This window comes from Oryctolagus cuniculus, chromosome 15, assembly GCF_964237555.1.
Source record: "Oryctolagus cuniculus chromosome 15, mOryCun1.1, whole genome shotgun sequence".
In the NCBI taxonomy this organism is placed as follows: domain Eukaryota; kingdom Metazoa; phylum Chordata; class Mammalia; order Lagomorpha; family Leporidae; genus Oryctolagus; species Oryctolagus cuniculus.
The window spans coordinates 37,278,352-37,300,153 of record NC_091446.1 but is presented as its reverse complement, the minus strand read 5'-3'; the positions used below and the strand labels follow the sequence as shown (position 1 = coordinate 37,300,153).

Below are 21,802 nucleotides of genomic sequence, written 5' to 3'. Positions count from 1 at the left end.
AGTTCTTCCTGCCTGTAATTGTCCATGGTGCGTTGTTATTCTATGGAATCTCATTCAACAATCACTGATGCTCTTTCTGTGTCAACGCTGGTGACAGCTGTCCCTACACCAAGAATCTTCCAGCTTTTTCCAGAGAGCAGAGATGCCCGATTATCCAGTTTGAGCCACTCACTGGGGGCATAGAAGGCGAGACACACGTCAGAGTGGGCAGCTGGGTGTAGAGGGCCCGTGCTCTACATTTACCAGGGATGACTGTGCCTGGGAAGTGGGCGTGGTTAACATTAAGATAATGTTTTCGGGGGTGGGCGTTGTGATGCAGCCAGTTAGGCTACATTCTGCAGTAGAGTGCCTGGTTTAAGTCCCAGCTATCCCAAGTTTCTGATCCAGCTTCCTGCTAATGCACCCGGGAAGCAGATGATGGCCTAATATCTGGGTTTCTGCCACCCACGTGGGAAACTCAGATGGAGTTCCTGGTTCTTGACTTCCTCCCGGAAGTCGCAGGCATTTGGGAAGTGAACCAGTTGAGGGAGGATATCCTTTCTCTCTCTCTCTCTCTCTGCCACTTTGTCCTTAAAATCAATAAATCTTTTTTTTTTAAAAAAAAGATTATGCTTGGATCTGGAAAATCATGTCAATAATTCTGTGGTAGCTTTCAGTATTCTAATCTTTCAAAATATGAATTTTCCAATTTGAGTCCTGCATACTTTCCACTCTAATATAAACCTGTGGAGGAGTCTGGCACATTCAGACTCAGATTAGCCGTGGTCCTGCAGAGTGCCTCGCTGCTCATGGGACTACTGTAACACAGAGTAAGCAGGAATCCACTCCAAGGAAAGCACAATGTTTTAAACATTCATTCCAAGAGGCAACTGCATTGCGGTCCCGTACAAACCTTTTTTCCAGCAAAGGAAATCTCTACAAAAGGATCCACTAGGTTTTTCTTGTCTGCATTGCCTCCAAATATTTCCTTTACTGTCTGTGAGAAGGCATCATCCACTGGAAAGTAAAATGTGGCACAACAGAAATCAAATTTCAGTCTCTTAAAAGAACAGAGATCATTCAGCAAAATACACAAATCTCTCCTATACATGAAAACAGCTGCTGTTAAGAGTCTCTCTTCGGGGTAGCAAGCAAAAGTAACAGAAATCCTTTTTGTCTTAGCTGAGAGGGAAAGAAAATGTTTTCTCCCTACAAAGTTAAAAAATCAATAGGAATACTTTGAAAAATAAATGGATAATTCATGATGTTGAGAATTGATCATTTATGTAGGAAAATATTAGAAAAAAGTCAGTCCATTCGGGCAGGGCAACCGGCAACTCCCGACTGAGGCCTGCTTTCAATTTGGGAAAGGCACTCTGGGTCACAGAGTTAAAGGCCCAGACACACTTGTTCAGAGAAACCAAAAAAAATTTGGCATCATAAAAAATAGCATGTGCAATCAACTACAAATGTAGCGCTTTCTATTTCGCAAGCTCAGAAGTGAATAGAGATCAATTGAACAGGTCAGGGCGGGAAGTATGATGTAAGGTTTCACTTAATTACTTCATCATTTCTGTGGGAAAGATGACATGGTGAAGCCTCATAAGGTCTTCAAAAGGGGAGAGGTTGCCCAGGAAAAGTAGCAAATCCTACAGGGCTGCAGGATCCATATAGTGGGTGCTGCCTCCTGGGGCCTGAAGAGGGGTTCCGAGTTCCAGGGCCCAGCAGGAAGCAGGCAGGAGGCTGGGCCATCAGCAGCCACAGAGGAGTTGCTGGGCTGCTCCTTGTAAGTGGAATCGCTCCAGGTGATTCCAATGCGTCCAAACCCTGGCAAACATACCTCATCGTACAGTACCAACAGACTTCCAGCTACCGGGAGTGGACCACCCTTTACTCAGCTGTTTCTGATAGCCCAATAGCAAACACATTATATTATCAACTCCACATTTTCTTATGGGAGAAAAGGGGCTGGAAGTGCCATCTACTCACCTCCTTAGCACTCTCTAAGGAGAAGATATGGAACAGGGAAGGAAGACGGGATAGAGCAGAATGGATCAAAGGCAGGTACTCAACAAAAAACATGATCAGCAACCAACTTCTGCCCCTTGAACCTATTCAGGATGCTTTCAATGGGACCAGAAGAAAGACCCACGGTGGTGAGTATAAAGTATGCTCTTAGCACATCTCATCCTGCAGGTAACTGATAATCTTGAGCAGATTAAATCAATACGCACTCTGGGGGATATCCTCAGCTCGGTAGATTTTCAGCAAGAAGGTCACCCAGCGGAGGGCGATGCCAGCCGGGAGTAACAAGTTGCTCTCCACGTCATCGCTGTCATTATCACGATCTCGCTTCTCAGGCTATTGGGGGATATGGGATCAAAATCACACATCTGGAAAGGCAGCGCTTGGAAAAAGCCAAATTGTGAAATGAAGCAACTCAAACTGTTTGCTTTAGGATTTTTTGTGTTTCAATTTTCTGAGTTCAGTTGCCCATTTTCCTGCAACATCAAAACCACTCTACACAATCAATGCTCTTATGCTTCTGTGTCTTTTTGTAATACAAAGAGAATCAAATAGGAAAGTATGTGTGCATGTTCCTGAGGTTCTTCCAATTTCACTCTGGCCACTTACTCTTTCCTGGTTTGCTGCCCAATTTCCCAGAATAGCCATTGTCCCTTTAGGTGCAGTGCCTGATCCTGCAAGTAAGCCATGCTCTCTAGATAAAGATCAGTCTCACTAACATGCAAGGAAGTCGTAAAAACACATGCAGAGCTTCTGAATTAAACACTCTCTCACAGGCGTCAGGAAGGAGCCAACTGAGCTGGAAAGGCAACTCCACAAAGGAGGGAAGAGCCACTAGCGCAGAGCAGGAGCAACGTGGAGTGAGGCGAGGGGAATCGTGCTCCACTCACAACTACTGATTCGAGACTGCTCAATTCTTGGGCGTTTTCGTATGTGCAAAGTGGACAAGGCAGAGATTCAGACTCACGGGAGGCTCATCTCCGGTTCCCAGGACAAACATGCTGACTTTCATGTAACCTTTGGCACCTGAGCTGGTGTCTTCAGGATCGTTGAGAAGAAGCCATTTTCTCATGACAGCGTGACCTAAAAGAGGGGTTTGCGGACAGGGCTGCTCTACAGAGATGCCGACAGGCCTGTGAGCTCATCTGCTGTGAGATAAACAAGCATTTTCTTGGAAGCCTCATCACGACTTATCTATCCCTCAGATGGGTCTACATGTTAATATCCCCTGTTGTGTACTCTCCCAACCTTCTGTCCTGGTGTGTTTTAAACAAGACTCCCTAAGATTGAAATATCCTCACAAAATACAGAAATTACCTATTTTTGAATGTTACAACACTGGACATTTATCATAAGCTATTGTTACTCATTCCCACTAAACATTTCCTCTCTTCCCCATTAAGGAAATGTTTTTCTCTAACTTTGCCTCCTTGATCTCCAGAATTTTGGTCCCTAGACTCTCTTATAGAGTTAGAAGGAATGAACTTGAGAATTCAAATTGAAAGGGAGAATGTTACTTACCAGGCTCATCATAAACAAATCCCACATCAATCTGCAAAAATAATAATTTAAAGTAGTTTAAGTAGATTCTAAAATAGTGTAGTCACTTTCAAGAAACCATCATCATTATACTTTGATACAAGGCTCATGACTAGACCTAAATATCTGTGGGACCCAATCATTTCATCTTGCCCTTCTGTATCCCCAATGCCTTGCTTGCTTGTGGCAATAGAAGCCCCTCCATGAATCACTGTTGCATGAGTGAGCTAGACTTGTATTTGGAAGGGACCATGGATGCAAGGTGACCAACACATGCCAATTTGCCTGAGCCTTCCCTGGTTTTAGCACTGAAAGTCACAAACTGGGACCAGAAGTCACTTTACAGAAAGTCATCTGACCCAACTGCCTATCCAGTATTCCTCTGCCTCCAACCAATGCCAATGCTAATATAATCATTCACTATGCACTCTAATGTGCCAGATACTTTACACACACTACCTCATTTACTCTGCATGATGATCCTTTCTTTTTTTTTTATTAAACCTAAGTGTAAGGATGGACTTTATAAAAAAAATAAGTCTTTTGAGGACTACAAATTACAAAGTAAAAGCAGATTACTATGTAGAAATCTAGTGAATACATTTTGCCTGTGCATGAAAACTATGAAAGTTATTCATTTAACAACTTTACCCCATTCACAATGTTATCAGTTATAATGCTCTTAAGGTCACTAAGCTTTTATTTCAAAGTATATTACATGTTCTTCCTTCAAGATGAATTTTTAAACACCAAATTCTTGGCTCATAAGAATGGTACCTTCCAAAGGGGTAATCTCCACTCAATTTCTGGTGGCCTTAAACCACATTAGTATCTTTCACCAATTGAAAAATCTTCAAAATGTTCACTTTTAACACAGTCTTTCCACTGGAAAAAAAAGGGGGGGGGTAACTACAACCCCCCCACCATGAGTCCTAATAAGTACGTACATAAATGGGTAGCAGCAAGAAAAGAAAGATATTAAAAGGCAGCCATTAAAATAAACAGATCAACTGTATAGAATATTTGGCTCATGGCAATTAAAAACCAGCATCTGGGTTATGTTACTAGCCAGATGCTTGAGCAATTACAAGTATGTTAAGAAAATGAAGCCAGTCCAGTATGACTAAGTGGTAATACAGAATTGTCACTGCACTAACTCTTTACAAATACTCTAAGCCAATAGGGGATGTAAATTACATTTAGATCATATTAATTCTTACAGATGAAAAAACCAATGGTCAGTGTGGTTAAATGAGTTCCCTTAGGATGTGTGAGTTGTTGGTGGCATGAGCGCAAGCCTGCCTGACCCAGATAATCCCCAGACTTCTGGTGAGGAAAGCGCCCTCCTTTGAGAGGTAACCCCTTCCATGTAGAACTGGGGGGAAGAAGTCACCCACGTATTTGTCTTTTAATGCCAAGTGAGTTACTTAGGAAGCGGCATTTTCCCTTCCTGATCTGGCTTTCTTTTCATACTTCAGATGTACAACAACTGGCTTTCTAGGTGGGACTCTGGGGCCACTGGTGAGTGGAGCTGGGTGCTGGGCTTCTTGCCATGGTCAAGCACTTTTCCTTCTGTTTCATCCGCACATGGAACACTGGCCAAGGGCCCCAGCGTGGCAGTTTGATGACTTCCTGCTTGGGGAACTGTCCAGTGGTCTGCCTCAGGAGTAGACAGGACCCAGGCAGCCCTCTGCCGGGATCATGGCGCCAACCCCTAACACATAAGGTATCACCGAGACAGACACCTGAGGAACTGGGTGTCCTATTAGGAAAGTTCTCATCTGTATGTAGGCTAGATAAAGCACACTGTGGTTACCAACCTTAAATTCCCCCATCAGACAATCTGCCCGCAAAGAATGGGAATTGTAAACCTGGAAGAGAGAGCGAGAAAAGGTCACTGCCTTCGTCAATCAGTTAGCGAATGGCACCACCCTACTCACTGCTGCCTTACCCGGATGCTGATGATCTCATCCATCAACTCAGAGGGGGTCATGTGGACATTGTAGAAAAATAGCTACCAAAACAATAGAGAACACAGTTAAATGCTAGCAGGGCATTCAGGTTGAGTGATGTCTGATGCTATAATTTTGGGAGCCCACCTAACAGCTCAAGAAGCATAAATTCAAAATTATGTTCAATTACGCTGGACCTTGGAAAAGGCCCCAAAGTTTAAGTTTCATGGTAGACACACTTCTGCATGTTGGGGAAAGAGGTGACAAGTGTAGCATTTATCAACTACTATGTGATGCTAGCTACCTGAAATAAAGATCTAAGATGATTTCATATTGCAGCTTTCACTAAACTGAGGGCTTAGGGCTTGATGTACATTTAATTCTCTAATATTTTTAGGTCTATCACTCTGGTCAGTGATTCTAACTTTACTCTTTCTTTTAAAAATATATTTATTCAATTTCATTTTATGTGAAAGACTCAGAGAGAGACAAAGAGAGACAAATTGAGAGATCTTCCATCCACTGGTTCACTTCCCAAGTGCCTACAACAGCCAGGGTTAGGCCAAGCTCAAGCCAGGAGTCCAAACTCCATCCAGGTCTCCAACTTGAGTGGCAAGGACTCTAGTACTTGAGCCATTACCTGCTGACTCCCAAGATGCACATTAGCAAGAAGCTGGATTCAAAGCAGAGGAGTCAAGACTCAAAGCAAGCCTTCTGATGTGAATGCGGGCATCCCAAGCGGTGATTTAAGCTTCTGCACCAAATGGCCTCCTCTCTTCTTTCTAATGAAACAACTTCAACGACAACTTTGCCTACTAGATTGTGTGAATGCCTGAGCAGAGCAATATTGGCTGCATTTAAACCCATCATAACAGCTAAGTTTAAGAAAGTTGATTTTTGGGAGATTAATATTAGGTATATAGAGATTGTACTATGTCGGCTGCATGTTAATCTGAAGAGAAAAAAGGACCATTTATTCCAACTGAGGGTTTTTTCCTCCAACTTTGTACTTAGAAATATTTCAAATTTACATGAAGGTTGAATAAATACTAGCTTTTACCTGTGTTTACCAACTGCTGCAATCTTGGGGCATTTGGTTTATCTTTCTCTTTTTAAAATTGAATTATTTGAAAGAAAGTTCTAGATGATCCTTCATGCTTTCAAAAATACATTTGCATGCATCTCCTCAGAGTAAAGAGATCTTCCTATGTAATCACAATACTATTATCATACCCAAGAAATTTAACATCTAACAATTTTCAAATTGCTCTAATTGTTCTGAAAAAGAATTCTGTCTTAGCTTTAAAAAAAAGAAATCTAGTATCTAGATTAGGATCATACATAGCATTTGGCTATTAATTCTTTAAAATCTATAGCAGTTTTTGCTTGTTGCTTTTTTTTTTTTTTGGAGAGATGAGTATATAAAGTAGAATTTTTTATAGGACTTTTTTAGTAAAATTTCAAGGCCAATTTATGAGTCTGTTTAGATGCCCAGTGATTTGCTTCTTCACCTTTGCCAAGAGATCTGATGTCACAATAAATCATGAAAATGGGAAAAGCATGAGGAAGGTGGAGACGCTTGCTGGGCTCTTCGGAGTGCAGCAGAGTACACATGGAGCCTGCATTACAAATGCTCATCCCCAGTCCCAGCCTGAGGCCACATGACATCCGGCATCTCACCCTCCCAATCAGTCTCTCCTTCAACATGAATCTCTCCCAGCCTTCCCAAAGTCCACACAAGTGCACCATCTCAGTGCACCCTACCTCTCGTGTGAGCTTTCCCGTAGCTGTATGTGGCTATCTGTGACTCATCTAAGGAGAGAAGTCAGAGGAGGCAAGAAAATAGGGCCTTCTGCAAAGCTTGAACAAAGGGGAGGAAACAGGAGCCCCTGAAAGAAGAAACCAGTTTCTTCTGCACATAGAAATAGAAAAGAAAAAAAAAAAGGTCAGAGCTGGCTCAGGGAGCAGAAGGCACAGAGAACAAAGAGAAACTGTGGTAGGAAACTAAGGCAAGGCAAGGCCTCAGCTCAGATAACAGGGCAGGAGATGCAGGTGCAAGGAATCTCAGAAACGTGTCCCCTCCAGCAGAGTGGAGCTGGGCTCTGGAAAACTCCCTAGCCTGTCATTTCTGCCCAGGGCCCTGCCATGGCGTTCTGTGACCTGTGAGGTGAGTGTCAAGGTAGTAAGTATTTTTGAAGAATGTTCCAGAAGAGGTCAAGAGGAACAGGACTGTGTTCTCTGTATAGGGTAAGGGGGAGCCATGTCTGTCCATAACTGTCTTCCTTTCATATATATTATTTTTTTGTTGCCAAGTAAGTTTTGACATCTAAAAAACTGAGATTAGTCAGAGTTGTCCCTCAGTGACATCATGTAATTAGAACAAGCAAAGGTAGATGTCGGTGACATATTGTGCTCTACCAGAAGGGGTGAAGGGGGAGGCAGCCATTGGGAAGCTGTTGCAAAAACACAGGAAGAAAGACACAGGCAGTTCCGAGAACCAACGATGAAGTTGGGCCAGTGACTTCGTGGTATTTTACTTCATATGTTCAGCTCTGGAACTCCATATCGTCTTTAGCTGGTCAAGTGTGCTCATGTGATCCCCTCCCCTGTGGATAGGGAGAACGGGTGGAAGGCAGGGAGGTGCAGCCAACAGGACAGACTCACTGGGCAGGAACATGCCTCTTCTGCCTGCTTACCTCATCAAAAAATGGGTTGTTGCCTCTCTTGATTCTCGTTCGGTGGGTCTGGCCACAGACATGGACTTTGACCACTGGCCTTATGTTGTTGCCACTCAGCTGTCGGGCCTCTATCACTCTGACGCGAATCTGAGAGCACAGAAGAGGACTTGTTACTGATCCTTGCCCGGTGTGCGGTGGAAAGGAATCCTCAATGTCACCTGTAAGGGTTGCTGAAGACAGGCCAGCACAGCTTCGCAGGGCACTGGTGCTCGTGGCCTGGGGAAGACCACCTGTCATCATCCCAAGAGGGGATGTGGGGCTGGGCTGGAGGATCCAGGAGGCGTAGGTAGGGTTGAGAGCCTGCCTGGGAAGGGCAGGACCAGGCCGAGGCTCCTGCTCAGACTCCAGCCCCTGACATGGCCATCCTGGGCCTTGATGATGCATGGACTCCCTCCTTCACTGTTTCCCAAGTCTAAGGCGGTGCCCAGAGCTATGCGCAAGGCAATAGCTGTGCTTCTCTTCTTTGGGAGAGAGGTTGCAGTTTCATTTCTCTGAAGAACCTCAGCTGGCTTGACCAAACCCACTCCTGCTTACAGAAGAAAGATGGGCACTCTTCTTATTGTGTCTGTCCCTTCTTCTAGATGAGCCACTGCCCAGGGGAATAGGTCCCTCACAGCATCACTGTAGTTGCTGAAGATGACCAAGGTGGTAGTGAAACAAGGAAGCAGAGCATCTGGGCTGTTTGTACCTGGAAGTCTTGAGGTTTGTTGGACAGCATCCTCCGGCTGTTCTTTCCTTTGGTGACCCTCCGGGCTAGCTGAGCTTCCGATACTGTCCCAACCGGGCCCCTGGGTCCAGGGCCCCTGACTGTACCATCCATCCTATCTTCATCACCTTCATCATCATCATCTTCCTCTCCTGAAACAGCACAGAGAAATCTAGAGTTAGAGGGCTGTCATTCTGCAGATGTGTCTGAACACTCTGGTTTCCCGAACAGGGAGCGTTTTGCCTGCTATTAAATCTTCAGAGTTCCCAAGATGGCTGGTGAAGGAGAAGCTTTCAGCGACACTGCCTTGGGACTTGCTGAGACTCAGATACTTGGGGGATGTGTTCATGGTGTATCGGGGCACTTGCTCAGGCTGCCTTCAAAGAGATGAGTAACACTGGAGACCACAGGGATGGTGCCTTAGGAATCAGCTGGAATCACTAGGCTTGGCTCTCATCTCTGGACCCAGCCTGATGTCAGGGGGATGGACAGATGAGAAAATGCCTGGACAACTAGAATCTGCCTGAAAAAAACTTCAACTTGACCCTCTGCATTGTACAGCCGCGCTCTCAAGATTGTTCACAAGCTGCCTGGGCTGTCTGCTTTGTGCTTCTGTTTCCCAAGTCCACCCTCACAGCAGATGAGAAACTCCCTCACTCTCTTGCAGACCCAAGTGGTCATTTTGCTCTCCCTTTATCCCCCTAGTTGTCATTTCAACACACAACTGTCCCTGCATTTATGTCTCTAACTTCCCTTTGCACTGAAGGGAAGAGAGTGTTCCTTGCCCAGCAGAGTGAATCCCCCACGACCACCCTCTGCTGTGTCCTAGACCCAACTTCCTCCTGGTTCTCTGGTGGTCTCCTTCCTAATTGTCCTGTCTTCCCAGAACACTTCCAGGAGCTCTTTCTCCACTGAGTCCTTCTACCCCCCTTCAAGCACATATAGATCTTCCTCTTCTTTAAAAAAAATAAAATGCAACTCTGCTTACCATCACTCCCTTTCCTTTTATTCAAAACTCTTTGACCCTCACTGATAAATTTCAGTTTTTTTCTTGACAGATAGTTTGAATCCCTGGGAATCTGAACACAATTTAAGAGAGCCTTAATCTTTAAAGAGAGCCTTAAAGATTAAGGCTCTCTTCAATTTTTTATCCAGAAAACTCCAGAACTCACATGTCCTTTCTTTGGATTCTGAAACTCCTCCTTTCCAATGCAAAAATCTCATGAGAGACTTCCTTTGCACATATAGCCACCTGTCATTCACACCCTGGTGGGACTTAGGTCAGTTAGACTGCTGTGCAGCAAGGCTCTTTTTTTTTTTTAAGGTTTATTTACAAGTCAGAGTTACAGAGAGAGGAGAGGTGGGGGAGGGGTCTTTCATCCAATGGTTCACTCCCCAATCTGATCCAAAGCCAGGAGCCAGGAGCTTCTTCTGGGTCTCCCATGCGGTGCAGGGTTCCAAGGACTTGGGCCATCTTCTACTGCTATCCCAGGCTATAGCAGAGAGCTGGATTGGAAGTGGAGCAGCTGGGTTTTGAACCAGTGCCCATATGGGATGCCGGCGCTTCAGGCCAGCGCATTAATCCGCTGCGCCACAGCACCGGCCCCGCAACAAGGCTCATGAAAGCTTGCCCTGGAGGCTTGTTACCTGTAGTTGAGCCCAGTTTTCAGACATGTGACTTTAAGCTTCAGTTCATTCATTCATAACATGAGGGATATACTAGCATTTACCACAGATTTCCAATAAAGGTAAAATTTAATCCATACACAAAGCCTTTAACACAGTGCCCAGCAAAAAGCAGTATTGCATACCTGAATGTTCTTTTTAGTTTCACTGAGTTATGGGCTATGGTTGGTGTCTTAGTCCATTCAGGCAGCTCATAAACAACACATATTTATTTCTCACAGTTCTGGTGACTGGGACATCCAAGGTCAAGGCGCCAGCAGATTAGGTGTGTGGTGAGGACCCGTTTCCTGGTTTATAAATGGCACCTTCTCCCTTTATCCTCACATGGCAGAAGTGGTCAACTCTAAGGGCACTAGTCTTATTCATGAGAGTTTAACCCCACATGACTTAATCACCTCCTGAAGACCATCACCTTGGGGATAGGAGTTCAGCATAGGAATTAGGGAGGCGGGCAATGGGGCACAAACATGCAGACCATAGCAAAACTGGAAAGAAAGCTTTCTGGGGCACAGAACAGGTCCTTGGAAGCAGCCCGTGTGTGTGTGTGTGTGTGTGTGTGTGTGGTATGGGGAGGGATGGAGCAGTCAGTGAGGCACCTGGGGTGGGGCAGAGTGAGGAGAGGGCTCCCCCAATGTGCTGCTTCACAGTTCAGTCCAGGGTGAGCCCGCCTCACCACCCACCTGTTCACCCTTAGTATATCTTAGCCCAGCTTCTGTTCTTCAATGGTCAACCATGACCTCTTGGTGCTAAGTACAGGGCCCTACTCTGTATCCTCACACTGGAGTTGGAGGCAAACACGCACTCCTGCGGATCAGCGCAGCTCTCCTCCGAGTGCTCTGACTAAACTTTCCCACGCTCTTCCCTGGGCCCCTCTTCTTGTTTCCTACTCACTGGTTGTGACTTCCCACTCTGTCTTCCGCTCCTCTTACTCAACTCTGGATCCTCTTTCAAAGAGCCACAGCCCCACAGAATGTTAGACTAGCAAGAACCTCAGCTCATTTCACAAAAATGGCCAGAAAGCAGAAGCACCTTGCCTGGATTAGGTTACTGGGAAATGAGCTAAACCCGGGTCACTAATTTGGAACTGCTTCTGAGACCAGGCTGTAGGAGAGAAGCCAAAGACGGGCAATGGCTACCCTTGTCCTCTGCAAGGAGATCTAGGTCTCTTCCTCTTTGCTCCAGCCCTGATGCCTCGCTTCCAGCACTGGATCCAAGCTCTTAGGTTCTCCTCCCGCTGTTCTCCTGCAGGTGAGCTTCTCTCCTCCCTCCAGTCTCAGGTGAAACTTGCTGCCTTCTGCCAGGCCTTCCCTGCCTCTCCCACATGGCATCAGGCCCACCCTCTCCTACCCACACACCTTGTTCCTCCTGGTCCTCACTCATGGGCCTGCCCCACTCTCAAACATTTTTTTCTTCTTTTGTAATTACTCCCATGCCTCACACAAATCCTGTACACAGGAGGGGCTTCATCCCTGTGGAATGAGGGGTACTGGGATCCTGAGCTTGCGCACACATTGTGGAGTTCTTCAACTATCTGCAAAGGTACTGCACGGTTCTCAACAAAGAGTCCTGGACAGATAACAGGTGCCCTTCCCAACTTCAGTCCCCACCTTAAGGAAGCACGGAGGGGCCGGCTACCCTTCTGCACACTCACTCTAGACTCAGTGAGCATTGGTCAGGGCAGAGGGCACTCAGCTTCCTCTAAATAATTAAGCCTTACTTCCTTAATCATCCTGGCTCAAGTGGGACTTCCTTCCCATTTCGGGGTTGGTGGTGGTTTGTGGCAGAAGGCAGGAGAGCAGACCAGTGCTGCATTATACCCCTTTGCAGTGCTGCACGCTGGACAAACACTTACTAAGCTCTTGGTAAGCTCTAGAGAGAGACTCAGGTAATGAAGAGCCCCGCGCTCAGGAAACAACTTCTGCTATTCAGACTTCAGGCTTTACAGGATGGATCAGAGCAAGCCTGAGCTAGGGAGACAGCAACAGAACGATCCTGGAGCAGGAAGTCTCTCTGTGGCAGGAAGCTGCACAAGATTAAACATTGCTACTCCGAGTGTTCCACAAAGATTGAGGGGGCGCTAGTGCCTGCTAAACACACCTTCTGCACAAACTGTTTCAGGACTGAACTGTTGGTGGTGCTGACATGACCTCGCTAATGACCGCAGGTTTGAGCCTGATCAACAGGCCAAGGGGCTCTCCCAAGAAGGACTCTTTCCTGACTACAGATGACAACACTAACGCGGGAACCACTGACTGCACAGGAAGCTGTGGGTTGTGTTAGCTTCATACAGCTGTTGTAACAAAGTCCTGGAAACTGGAGGACTGAAAACAAAAGAAATTCATTCTCTGACAGTTGCAAACCCTCGAAGTCCAAAACCAAGGTGCTGGCAGGGCCATCCTCCCTCTGAGGCCTCCAGGGAAGATCTTTCCTTGCCTCTTCCTACCTGGGGCCTCCTGGCACTCCCTAGCAGGCCTTGGGTTGTTGCCGCATCACTTCAGTCTCTGTGGTCACGTGCCCTTATTCCCTGGGTGAACTGAGGGCCTCCTCTAATCCCATATGACCTCATCTTAACTAATTCCATGTGCAAAAGACCCTATCTCCAAATGAGGTCACCTTGTGAAATTCCACGTAGACATATGTTTTCAAAGAACACAATCCAACCTCCTAGAGGGGCCAAGGTTTGCATCTTTCCTGTTTGTTCCATCAGTTACTCCAGCTACACAGACAGCCTCCACCTACTGACCACACCACCACCCGTCCCCAACTCCCTCCACATCTTTACTTCTCTCCCAGCCCAGCCTAGAGTCTGTGGTTTAACTGCAATTGGCCCCTAGGTGCCTCTCAATCCCTTCTGCTCTCTCATCTTCATCATTCATTTAACTCTCAACTTACTCTACCCCGGCACCCAGGAGACTGACTTTGGCTCAGAAGAACACACTCCTCACTGATTGGTTTCACTTTTATTTTGTGGCCACAAACCTTAAGTGGGCTCACAGGGCTGCCTGGCTATTCTACCACATTTCCAAGGCATCTGAGTCCAAACTCTCCTAGATCCTTATCTAAAATGGGCACTAATTAGCAAACAAAACCAAATTAATCACTTCACCCTTCTGTACTCCCACCTGTTTTGTACCCTGAAAGCTTCTTTTTTTTTTTTTTTTTTTTTTTTTTACAATTGTTTTATTTTTTTTTTTTCTTGACAGGCGGAGTGGACAGAGAGAGAGAGGGAGAAAGGTCTTCCTTTGCCATTGGTTCACCTTCCAATGGCCGCTGCGGCCGGCGCACCGCGCTGATCCAAAGGCAGGAACCAGGTGCTTATCCTGGTCTCCCATGGGGTGCAGGGCCCAAGGACTTGGGCCATCCTCCACTGCACTCCCTGGCCACAGCAGAGAGCTGGCCTGGAAGAGGGGCAACCGGGACAGAATCCGGCGCCCCGACCGGGACTAGAACCCGGTGTGCCGGCGCCACAAGGCAGAGGATTAGCCTAGTGAGCCGCGGCGCCAGCCCCCTGAAAGCTTCTGATACCCTCTCCATCCTTCTCCTTGTCAGGTAACAAATGACCTTGCTTCTTAGTTCCCTGAGACAGCAGGTGATCCAATGAGAATCTGCACACAATGCCCACCCTAAGCAAGCATCCTCCTCCATCTGTGCTCCGCTGACTGCCTGTTCTCCTACTCTTGAGGTCACCCTCCCACCTCAGCGTGGGTCCCTTCACTTCTTCCCACGTAAGGATTTTGCTTCTGCGATCTCCACCTCTGTATGCGCGCATCAGCACTCCCCTCTCTGCTGAGTCATTCCCATCAAAGTGAAAACATGTGAAATATCGCCTCCAACTTGGAGACACAAAACTTTCCTTGACTGCGCAGCATTCCCTAGAATCACTGCTCCGTTTCTCTACTCCTGCCATGAGCTCCTCTGTAGAATCAACTTTCTTCAGTCTCACTTCCCTTTCTCTGATGTTCTCTTGCATCACCCCTAGTCAGGGCTCAGCTCCACCACTCCACACAAGCTGCTCTTATCAAGGCCACCAAAGACCATCATGTTATGAGATTCAGAAGTGTAGCTGAAGTCTTTCACTCAAACTCTCTGCAGCATTTGTTCGTGTCATCCCTGAAACACTTCTTGTTCTTGCATTCAGCCTATTGGATCAAAGCTAAACTGCTCATCCTAGCATTTGCAGTGTGAAATAATCACATCACCCAGCAGACTTGTCATGTACCTTGTCTTTGATCTGACCATTTTAATAGGACCATGGAAGTTCAGAGCTGGAGCAGACCCTGCATGCCACATAATTCAGTCTCCTGATAATTTGAAGTTCAGAGACTTGACATGTCTGCTGTCATACAAATTGACACGAGTGGCTCTGTCACAACTCCAGCAACTTAGCAAGGCAAGTATTCATGTTCTGGAAAGCTCAACACAACACTCCTGTAAACCACCCTGTGTGCAGTTGCCTGTGACAATGACACTTTATCACATGGTGTCTGTCTGCCCACTCAATGCTGACTTGTTGGCCACCCTAGGATAACTTATGAAGCAGTCAAGTTTGCCTTTGGCATCCCCATCTGTGCTCTTCCCCAGTGGGTATCAACCTATCTCCTTCCTTTAGGCTCTCACCCCCTGCTCCTCTAGTACCTCTTCCTCCTATTGGACAGAGGACCAGGCCAGCAGTCATTCAGATGTCAAGAGGTCTGCAGGTCATCGCTCCCTGCCTCTGCCACTCCCATCTGTCTCTGCCTCGCCAGGGAAGCAGATCCTGGTGGAGCTTCCCAGTGAAGGCAAATCCTAGGACTCCCCAAGGAAGAAAATACTTGTTCAGTGCCCCCAGGTTTCTTCCTGCCCTGAAACAGAACCCTATCACCACCCACCAGCAGACCCCTTTATCCAAAAACTCTCCCTTCCTCTCTCATCTTTTCTGAATAAGCACAAATTGGGCCACAAAACCACCTAATCATTTTCCATTCCTTGATGGAAAATCCTTTCTATCTTCCTTTCTTACAGGTTTGTTTGCTTTCTTGCATGTATGTTCTCTTTCAATCTCTCAACTATTTCCCCAAAGCAACCCTGTTTTTCTGGAGTCTTAGAATGCCACTTTCTGCCTGCCTGTAATACTAATTCTGCCTATCATGACAAATTCTTGTCAAGGAGTGGTAACTGGTCAAGGCAGAATTTCACTACATTAGGCCAAAGGTCATTGCAAAACCACAACAAGGGGCTGTTATTATCTTCAGTGTAAGTTTAAAACTATAACACAGAACAGGAAACAGCAGGTTTTGAAGAATGAAACCATGTAACATTTTGGAGATCATATGATAATTAGCTGGACTGTTAAATAATAACTTGGTTTCTAAAATGCTGTTATATAATTTAAAAATTTGCCATGTTCCAACATAAATAATTCATTATCCTCACCCACACTCAAACTCTTGGGTAAACAGCACTCGATGTGCCCTAAGAACCTTCTTGAATAATTCCACCATGTAGACCAGAGCAAAGGCACCATGGAAGAGCCTCTCACAAGGAGTCATGTAAACACGGGCCTGAGAGGCAACCCTGGCAGCATCTCTGATCAGTCAAGGCTGTGAACTATTCTCGAAAATCCTGCCCAAAGAGCTCTGCTTGAATCTACAATGTAATGTGAACCAGGTGAAACAGGCAGCTCCAGGGCTTCTCAAGAGGGAGATCCAAAGTCTGTCTTCATCAAGATCTCCACACAAACTAGAGGGCTCCTCTCCAGAGCAGCTCTGGGGAAGAGTGCCAGAAATCCGCACATCCAGAGATCTCCCTCAAAGATTTCCCAGAATCTAAACACAGAGAATCACCTGAGTGCCCTAAGCACCTTGATCTGCCTACATATTTTGGAGAAAAAAAAATGCATCAAGTACAATCAGCTCAGTGAACAAAGCCATTTGGCTAGAGACCATGTCGCGAAAATAGCTCCTGCAACCATATTCTAGCACGAGGACCATCTTCCAGTTCAGCTCTGATCAAGTCTGTCTCTTGTTCAGGAAAATGTTCTTTTTTGGGTCTCCATAGTCTGTCCATCAAAGACAAAGTTCTTAGCTCAGCCTTACAGCCCTCAGGAACATGTTTCCCATTCAAGGAGTTCTCGATGAGCCACACCCTTCACTCTAGCCACCAGTGTTTCCCCAAAATGCCCTTCCTGAAAAAATAAAAAATACCTATCCACTGCCCATCCATCACTCATTCTTTCATTAACCCAGCCAGTCATTTATTGAGCAAATATGACCCTCCAACCACTCTGTTGGGCTCTAAGAATGTGAGAACACAGTTGGAAAAGGCCTTTCACTAAGAAATTGTTTTCCTTATAATAATTTGCTAGGCCCTTTCTGGAGGAATTTATTATATGCTGCTCTGGCCTATAGTTATTCATGTGTGTAGCTTATCTTCCTACTGAACTGCAAGTTCAAGTTCTTTGGCAGTGAAACAATGCCTTTTTTACCTGCACATACATCCCAGACAGGTGCCAGCAAATATTTTCTAAACCGGATTGAATTTAATTTCAAGCAAAATGACTTTGGTGTTAATGGAATGAAATAAATTCGGCTATGAACAAGTGTTTACTTTTCTATGGTTGGATAAAGTACACATTTAACAGATGGCTCTCCAGAAATAGATTTAAAAAAAAATAGTTTCTTCTGGCTTCAGGAATGTAGGCTCCAGTCAAGCTGATGGACAGCCGGTGAATCAGGTTGCCATGGTAACAAACTTTCAGGAGGTCAGTGAACTGCTCCAACGTGACGACAGTCTTTGAGGTGGCCCAGTGAAAGGGACATCTTTGACACCACTCATTTTCAGCCAAGGCACCAATGCCCCGGACGGAGTCTGTGCCTTGGTCATCTTAATGTAAGAGCTCCAGGGAAGCATTCCTTAAAAATGAACCCCCGAGGTGTTCAGTTCCTGTGATCTGCAGTCATCATCAGTTTCTTCAACTTGCATGAGCAAATACTCCTGAAAGCCTTCACTTTTGTGCTCTATCGTTAGTATTTCCAATGTCTCCCTTGCAGGAGCCACCGTGTGGATGGGAACGTTTAACATCAAGATCAGCAGTAGCTGACAGTGGTTACCTCAGGAGGACAGCACTCACAGATTTCTACTCTGTGTCTTGTATGTCTGTGATGTTTATGCTTTAATAAGTAAGTAATTATTTTGTACTCATACACAAAAGATTGGGGACAGTGTTGTGCCACAGTGAGTCAAGTACTGCCTGTGACATTAATATTCCATTATCAGAGTGCCAATTTGGGTCCCCACCATCCCATTTTTAAAATTTTATTTATTTGACAGGCAGAGTTACAAACAGTGAGAGGGGAGAGACAGAGAGAAAGGTCTTCCTTCTGTTGGTTCATCCTCAAATGGCTGCAACTGCTGGAACTGGGCTGATCCAATGCCAGGAGTCAGGGGCTTTTTCTGGGTCTCTGATGCAGGTGCAGGGGCCCAAGTGCTTGGGCCATCTTCTACTGCTTTCCCAGGCCATAGCAGAGAGCTGGATCAGAAGAGGAGCAGCCAGGACTAGAACTGGCGCCCATATGGGATGCTGTCACCATAGGTGGAGGATTAACCTACTGCACCACAGTGCCAGCCCCCAGCTGCTCCACTTTTGATCCAACTTCCTACCAGTGTGCCCAGGAAGGCAGCAGGTGATGGCTTAAGTACTTGGGCTCCTGCCATTCATGTGGGAGACCTGGATGGAGTTCTTGGTTCCTGGCCTAGACCTGGCCCAGCGCTGGATGTTGCACGTATGTGAAGAGTGAGCCAGAGGACGGAAGGTGTCTCTCTGTCCCTCTCTCTGTGTCATTCTGCATTTCAGATAAAAATAAATAAATCTTTAAAAAAAAAAAAGACAACCAAGCTCAAATTTTTAAAATTTGAAAAAATTTATATATATATATGTGTGTGTGTGTGTGTGTGTGTGTATATGAAACAGACATTATTTTTAGGTAGAATGACAAGGCTTTTTTTTTTTAAGGTCACTTTAAAGGAGCCAACGCCACGGCTCACTAGGCTAATCCTCCGCCTGCGGTGCCAGCACCCCAGGTTCTAGTCCCGGTTGGGGCGTCAGTTCTGTCCCAGTTGTTCCTCTTCCAGTCCAGCTCTCTGCTGTGGCCCAGGAAGGCAGTGGAGGATGGCCCAAGTGCTTGGGCCCTGCACCCTCATGGGAGACCAGGAGAAAGCACCTGGATCCTGGCTTTGGATCAGCGCAGTGCACTGGCCGTAGCGGCCATTTGGGGGGTGAACCAATGGAAGGAAGACCTTTCTCTCTGTCTCTCTCTCTCTAACTCTGCCTGTCAAAAAAAAAAAAAAGTCACTTTAAAGGAAAATAAACTCTGGGCAAGGTGTCTTGTTCTTGTCACCAAGGCATGCAATGCCAAGAGGTAGGGCTGTCTTGTTGCTAATTCTGTCTCATGTTTTTTGGTCCTATTTCTCCCAAGATTTTAAGTTATTTTATTTTTCCTGATATCTTCACTAATGTGGAATTACAGTAGACGCTCAAAGATATCTTTGATCAGTTAAAGTGAATTATCATGTTAAATGTTTTCTCCCTTGAGACATCCATATAATCAACGATATTGGAGAAGTTAAAAAAAATTACAGGGGAGTGTATTTTGCCTAATGATTAAGACACCTACATCCCATATTGAAGTATCCGAGTTTGGTTCCTGGCTCCAGCTCCTGACTCCAGCTTCCTGATGATGCAGACCCTGGGAAGCAGCAGTGATTGTTCAAGTAACTGGGTTCCTGCCACTCACATGGGAGACCTGGACCAAGTTCCCTACACCTCGCTTCACCCTGGTTCAGCCCTGGCCATTGCAGACATTTGAGGAATAAACCAGTAATAGGACCCTCTCTGCCTGTCTCTCTGCCTTTTAAATAAACAAACAAGCAAACAAATAAAACAAACTTTTCTCCAGCATTTAAGCCAGATTCTGAAGCCAGTATTCAGAATGTCACCCTTGGCCCAGCCTTGACGAATGTTCATTTTCTAGAACCAAGCCACATTTCCAGATCACAGAATGCTGTTCAGTTTCTTTTTAAATAAGGAAATTTTACTTTGTCATGTCACACTTCAAAATCAAATTGCCCTGCCTACATAGTGAGCTCATTTGCAGGCCAGCACTTGGTAACACTCTGTTTGAAATCCAGATACAAAGGATCCAAGTTCTGATTCATTTCTTCTCTTTACTCAACAGTATCACAGACTCTGAAGAACTTCTGGGGGAGACCTTGGCTGCAGTTGACCAACTGCCAGTCGCTGACCCTGCTGGGAGCCTGGGTGTGGGTGACTCAGTCTGCAGATGCCAAGAGCATCAGCGCTTACACAGAGAGACCAAGAGAAGGAGCCTCGGGCAGAGGGAGATGTAGATGGCAAGGATTTTTCTCCCCAGTGGGTTTAAAAGTTCAAGAGGTGGTGCTTTTCTCATTTCTAAGGAAGCAAAAATTCGCTGCAAGGAAATTGTGTATTTTTGACACTTGGGTTTCTGGATTGGGGCCCATATGGATCCATCTAGGAGACAGGACTCCTCTACCCCCTACATTTTGAATGGCATAAGTTGCTTGGTTTTTTTTTTTTTTTAATCTGTTCCACTGGACAAAATACTTTTCTCAAAACGTATTTTCAAAGAAAGCATTTGGTCATCTCAACTGCGAACCAAATGAGGTCATTGTTTCTAAACATTCTGCTGTGTACAGGAAACAATTTGAAGGACCTACAGTGTGTGCTACAAGCTATACTTATATACCACCTGGAGTTGCTTTGTATTAATAGCAATGACTACAGTAAGTACTTGATTTTAGAGATACTGGGCTAAATATACACAATCTCATTTAATTTTCACACAACTTTATGACATAACTGATGTGGTTATCCTGGCTTTCCAGCATAGAAAGCTGAGATTTAGAGCAGTTAAGTGACTTACTGAACAGAAGACACAGAATCCATTTTATGCCAGGCTGACCCCAAACCCCCTTTGTTATCCACAACGTCACACCCTCAGAATAAAAATCAAGTCTTGTCACCAAACCTAGACGAAAGTTCCTGGAGGACAGGAGCGGGGGCTCAAAGCACTCATCAGCCGAGCCCTGTGCCATCCAGCAATGCGCTCAACAAACCCAGCAGCCAATTCCATTTCCACTCCAACAATATTTACATGGTGTGGCACCACTCTCCGTCACTTGACTCTTTTTACATCAATGAGCCACAGTGCTTTTTCCTCTAAAGGGGGAATACTCTGTCCCCCAAAATCCATGCTCACCCAGAATCTCAGGGTATGACCTTGTTCAGAAGTTGGGCCTTTGAAAATGTAACCAAGTTGACATGGGGTCAGACTGGATTAGGGTGGGCCCTAGTCCAGGGACTGGTGGAGGACTGGGACACAGACACACAGAGACATGGGAATGGTGTGTGACAACAGGGACAGAGATTGGAGGGATGCACCTATGACCAATGACTGCCTACCAACAGCCACCAGCATCTGAGGGGGGTGGGAAACAGACTTTCCCTCCAGAGCCTCCAGAAGGAACTGATCCTGCTGACACATTTATTTCAGACTTCCGGTCTCCAGAACCAGGAGAGCTTACATTTCTGTTGTTGAAGCCACCCAGCTGTGGTACTGTATGACAGCAACCCAAGGAAACCAATAAACAGGGTCTGGCTTGGGAAAAATGACCTTGTGAGGGAAGGTGCCTGATCCTCCAATTTAGCAGCTACTCCTGATACCTACCAGCTGGGGCTGTCATATGTGGGCCAGGAAGCATCTACTTCCCTCCCCTGGCAGATGCATGTGCTAGGGACAACAGTCACCAGCACATAAGGCAGGAGAGAAATGGGTAGACCTCTGTGCTCAGCACCTGAGGGTGTGCTGCCCAGTATGGGGCAGTCTCCTCTGTGTTTTCTTTGTCATCGCTGCTGTGGAAGCCATGAGTGTTCTGGAGCCAATGCAGGATTCTTACAGGGCTAAATGTCCAAGGACCAAGCAAGATGCTTATGGTGCCATTGGGCAGAGGGCAACACACAGAGCATTTTACTGATGTGCTGGGGCTATGTCAGGCTTAACTATCACCAAGTAAAAGGAGGCCAGCTTACTGGTACTACAGACTCCCAGCTACTTGGTCAAGAAATGGGTTGAAACATTAATATTGGATGGCTGAGCAGGGGC

General features: G+C 45.9%; 1 protein-coding gene across 8 annotated transcripts in view; it reads right to left on the bottom strand.

The window, feature by feature from the left end:
- MYOF (myoferlin) overlaps positions 1–21,802 on the bottom strand; it is a 176,003-nt gene that overhangs the window by 89,352 nt on the left and 64,849 nt on the right. For 5 of the 8 annotated variants that reach the window (XM_070057611.1, XM_070057607.1, XM_070057609.1 and 2 more), the window contains exons 6-13: positions 8,922–9,091; positions 8,192–8,320; positions 5,495–5,557; positions 5,364–5,414; positions 3,526–3,556; positions 2,972–3,087; positions 2,214–2,340; positions 893–996 (exon numbers count right to left, since the gene is read on the bottom strand). In XM_070057611.1, coding sequence (XP_069913712.1) covers positions 893–996; positions 2,214–2,340; positions 2,972–3,087; positions 3,526–3,556; positions 5,364–5,414; positions 5,495–5,557; positions 8,192–8,320; positions 8,922–9,091 — 791 coding nt within the window. The remainder of the gene's footprint in view (positions 1–892; positions 997–2,213; positions 2,341–2,971; positions 3,088–3,525; positions 3,557–5,363; positions 5,415–5,494; positions 5,558–8,191; positions 8,321–8,921; positions 9,092–21,802) is intronic. The other 3 variants (XM_070057608.1, XM_051823936.2, XM_051823938.2) reach the window with 1 other exon arrangement.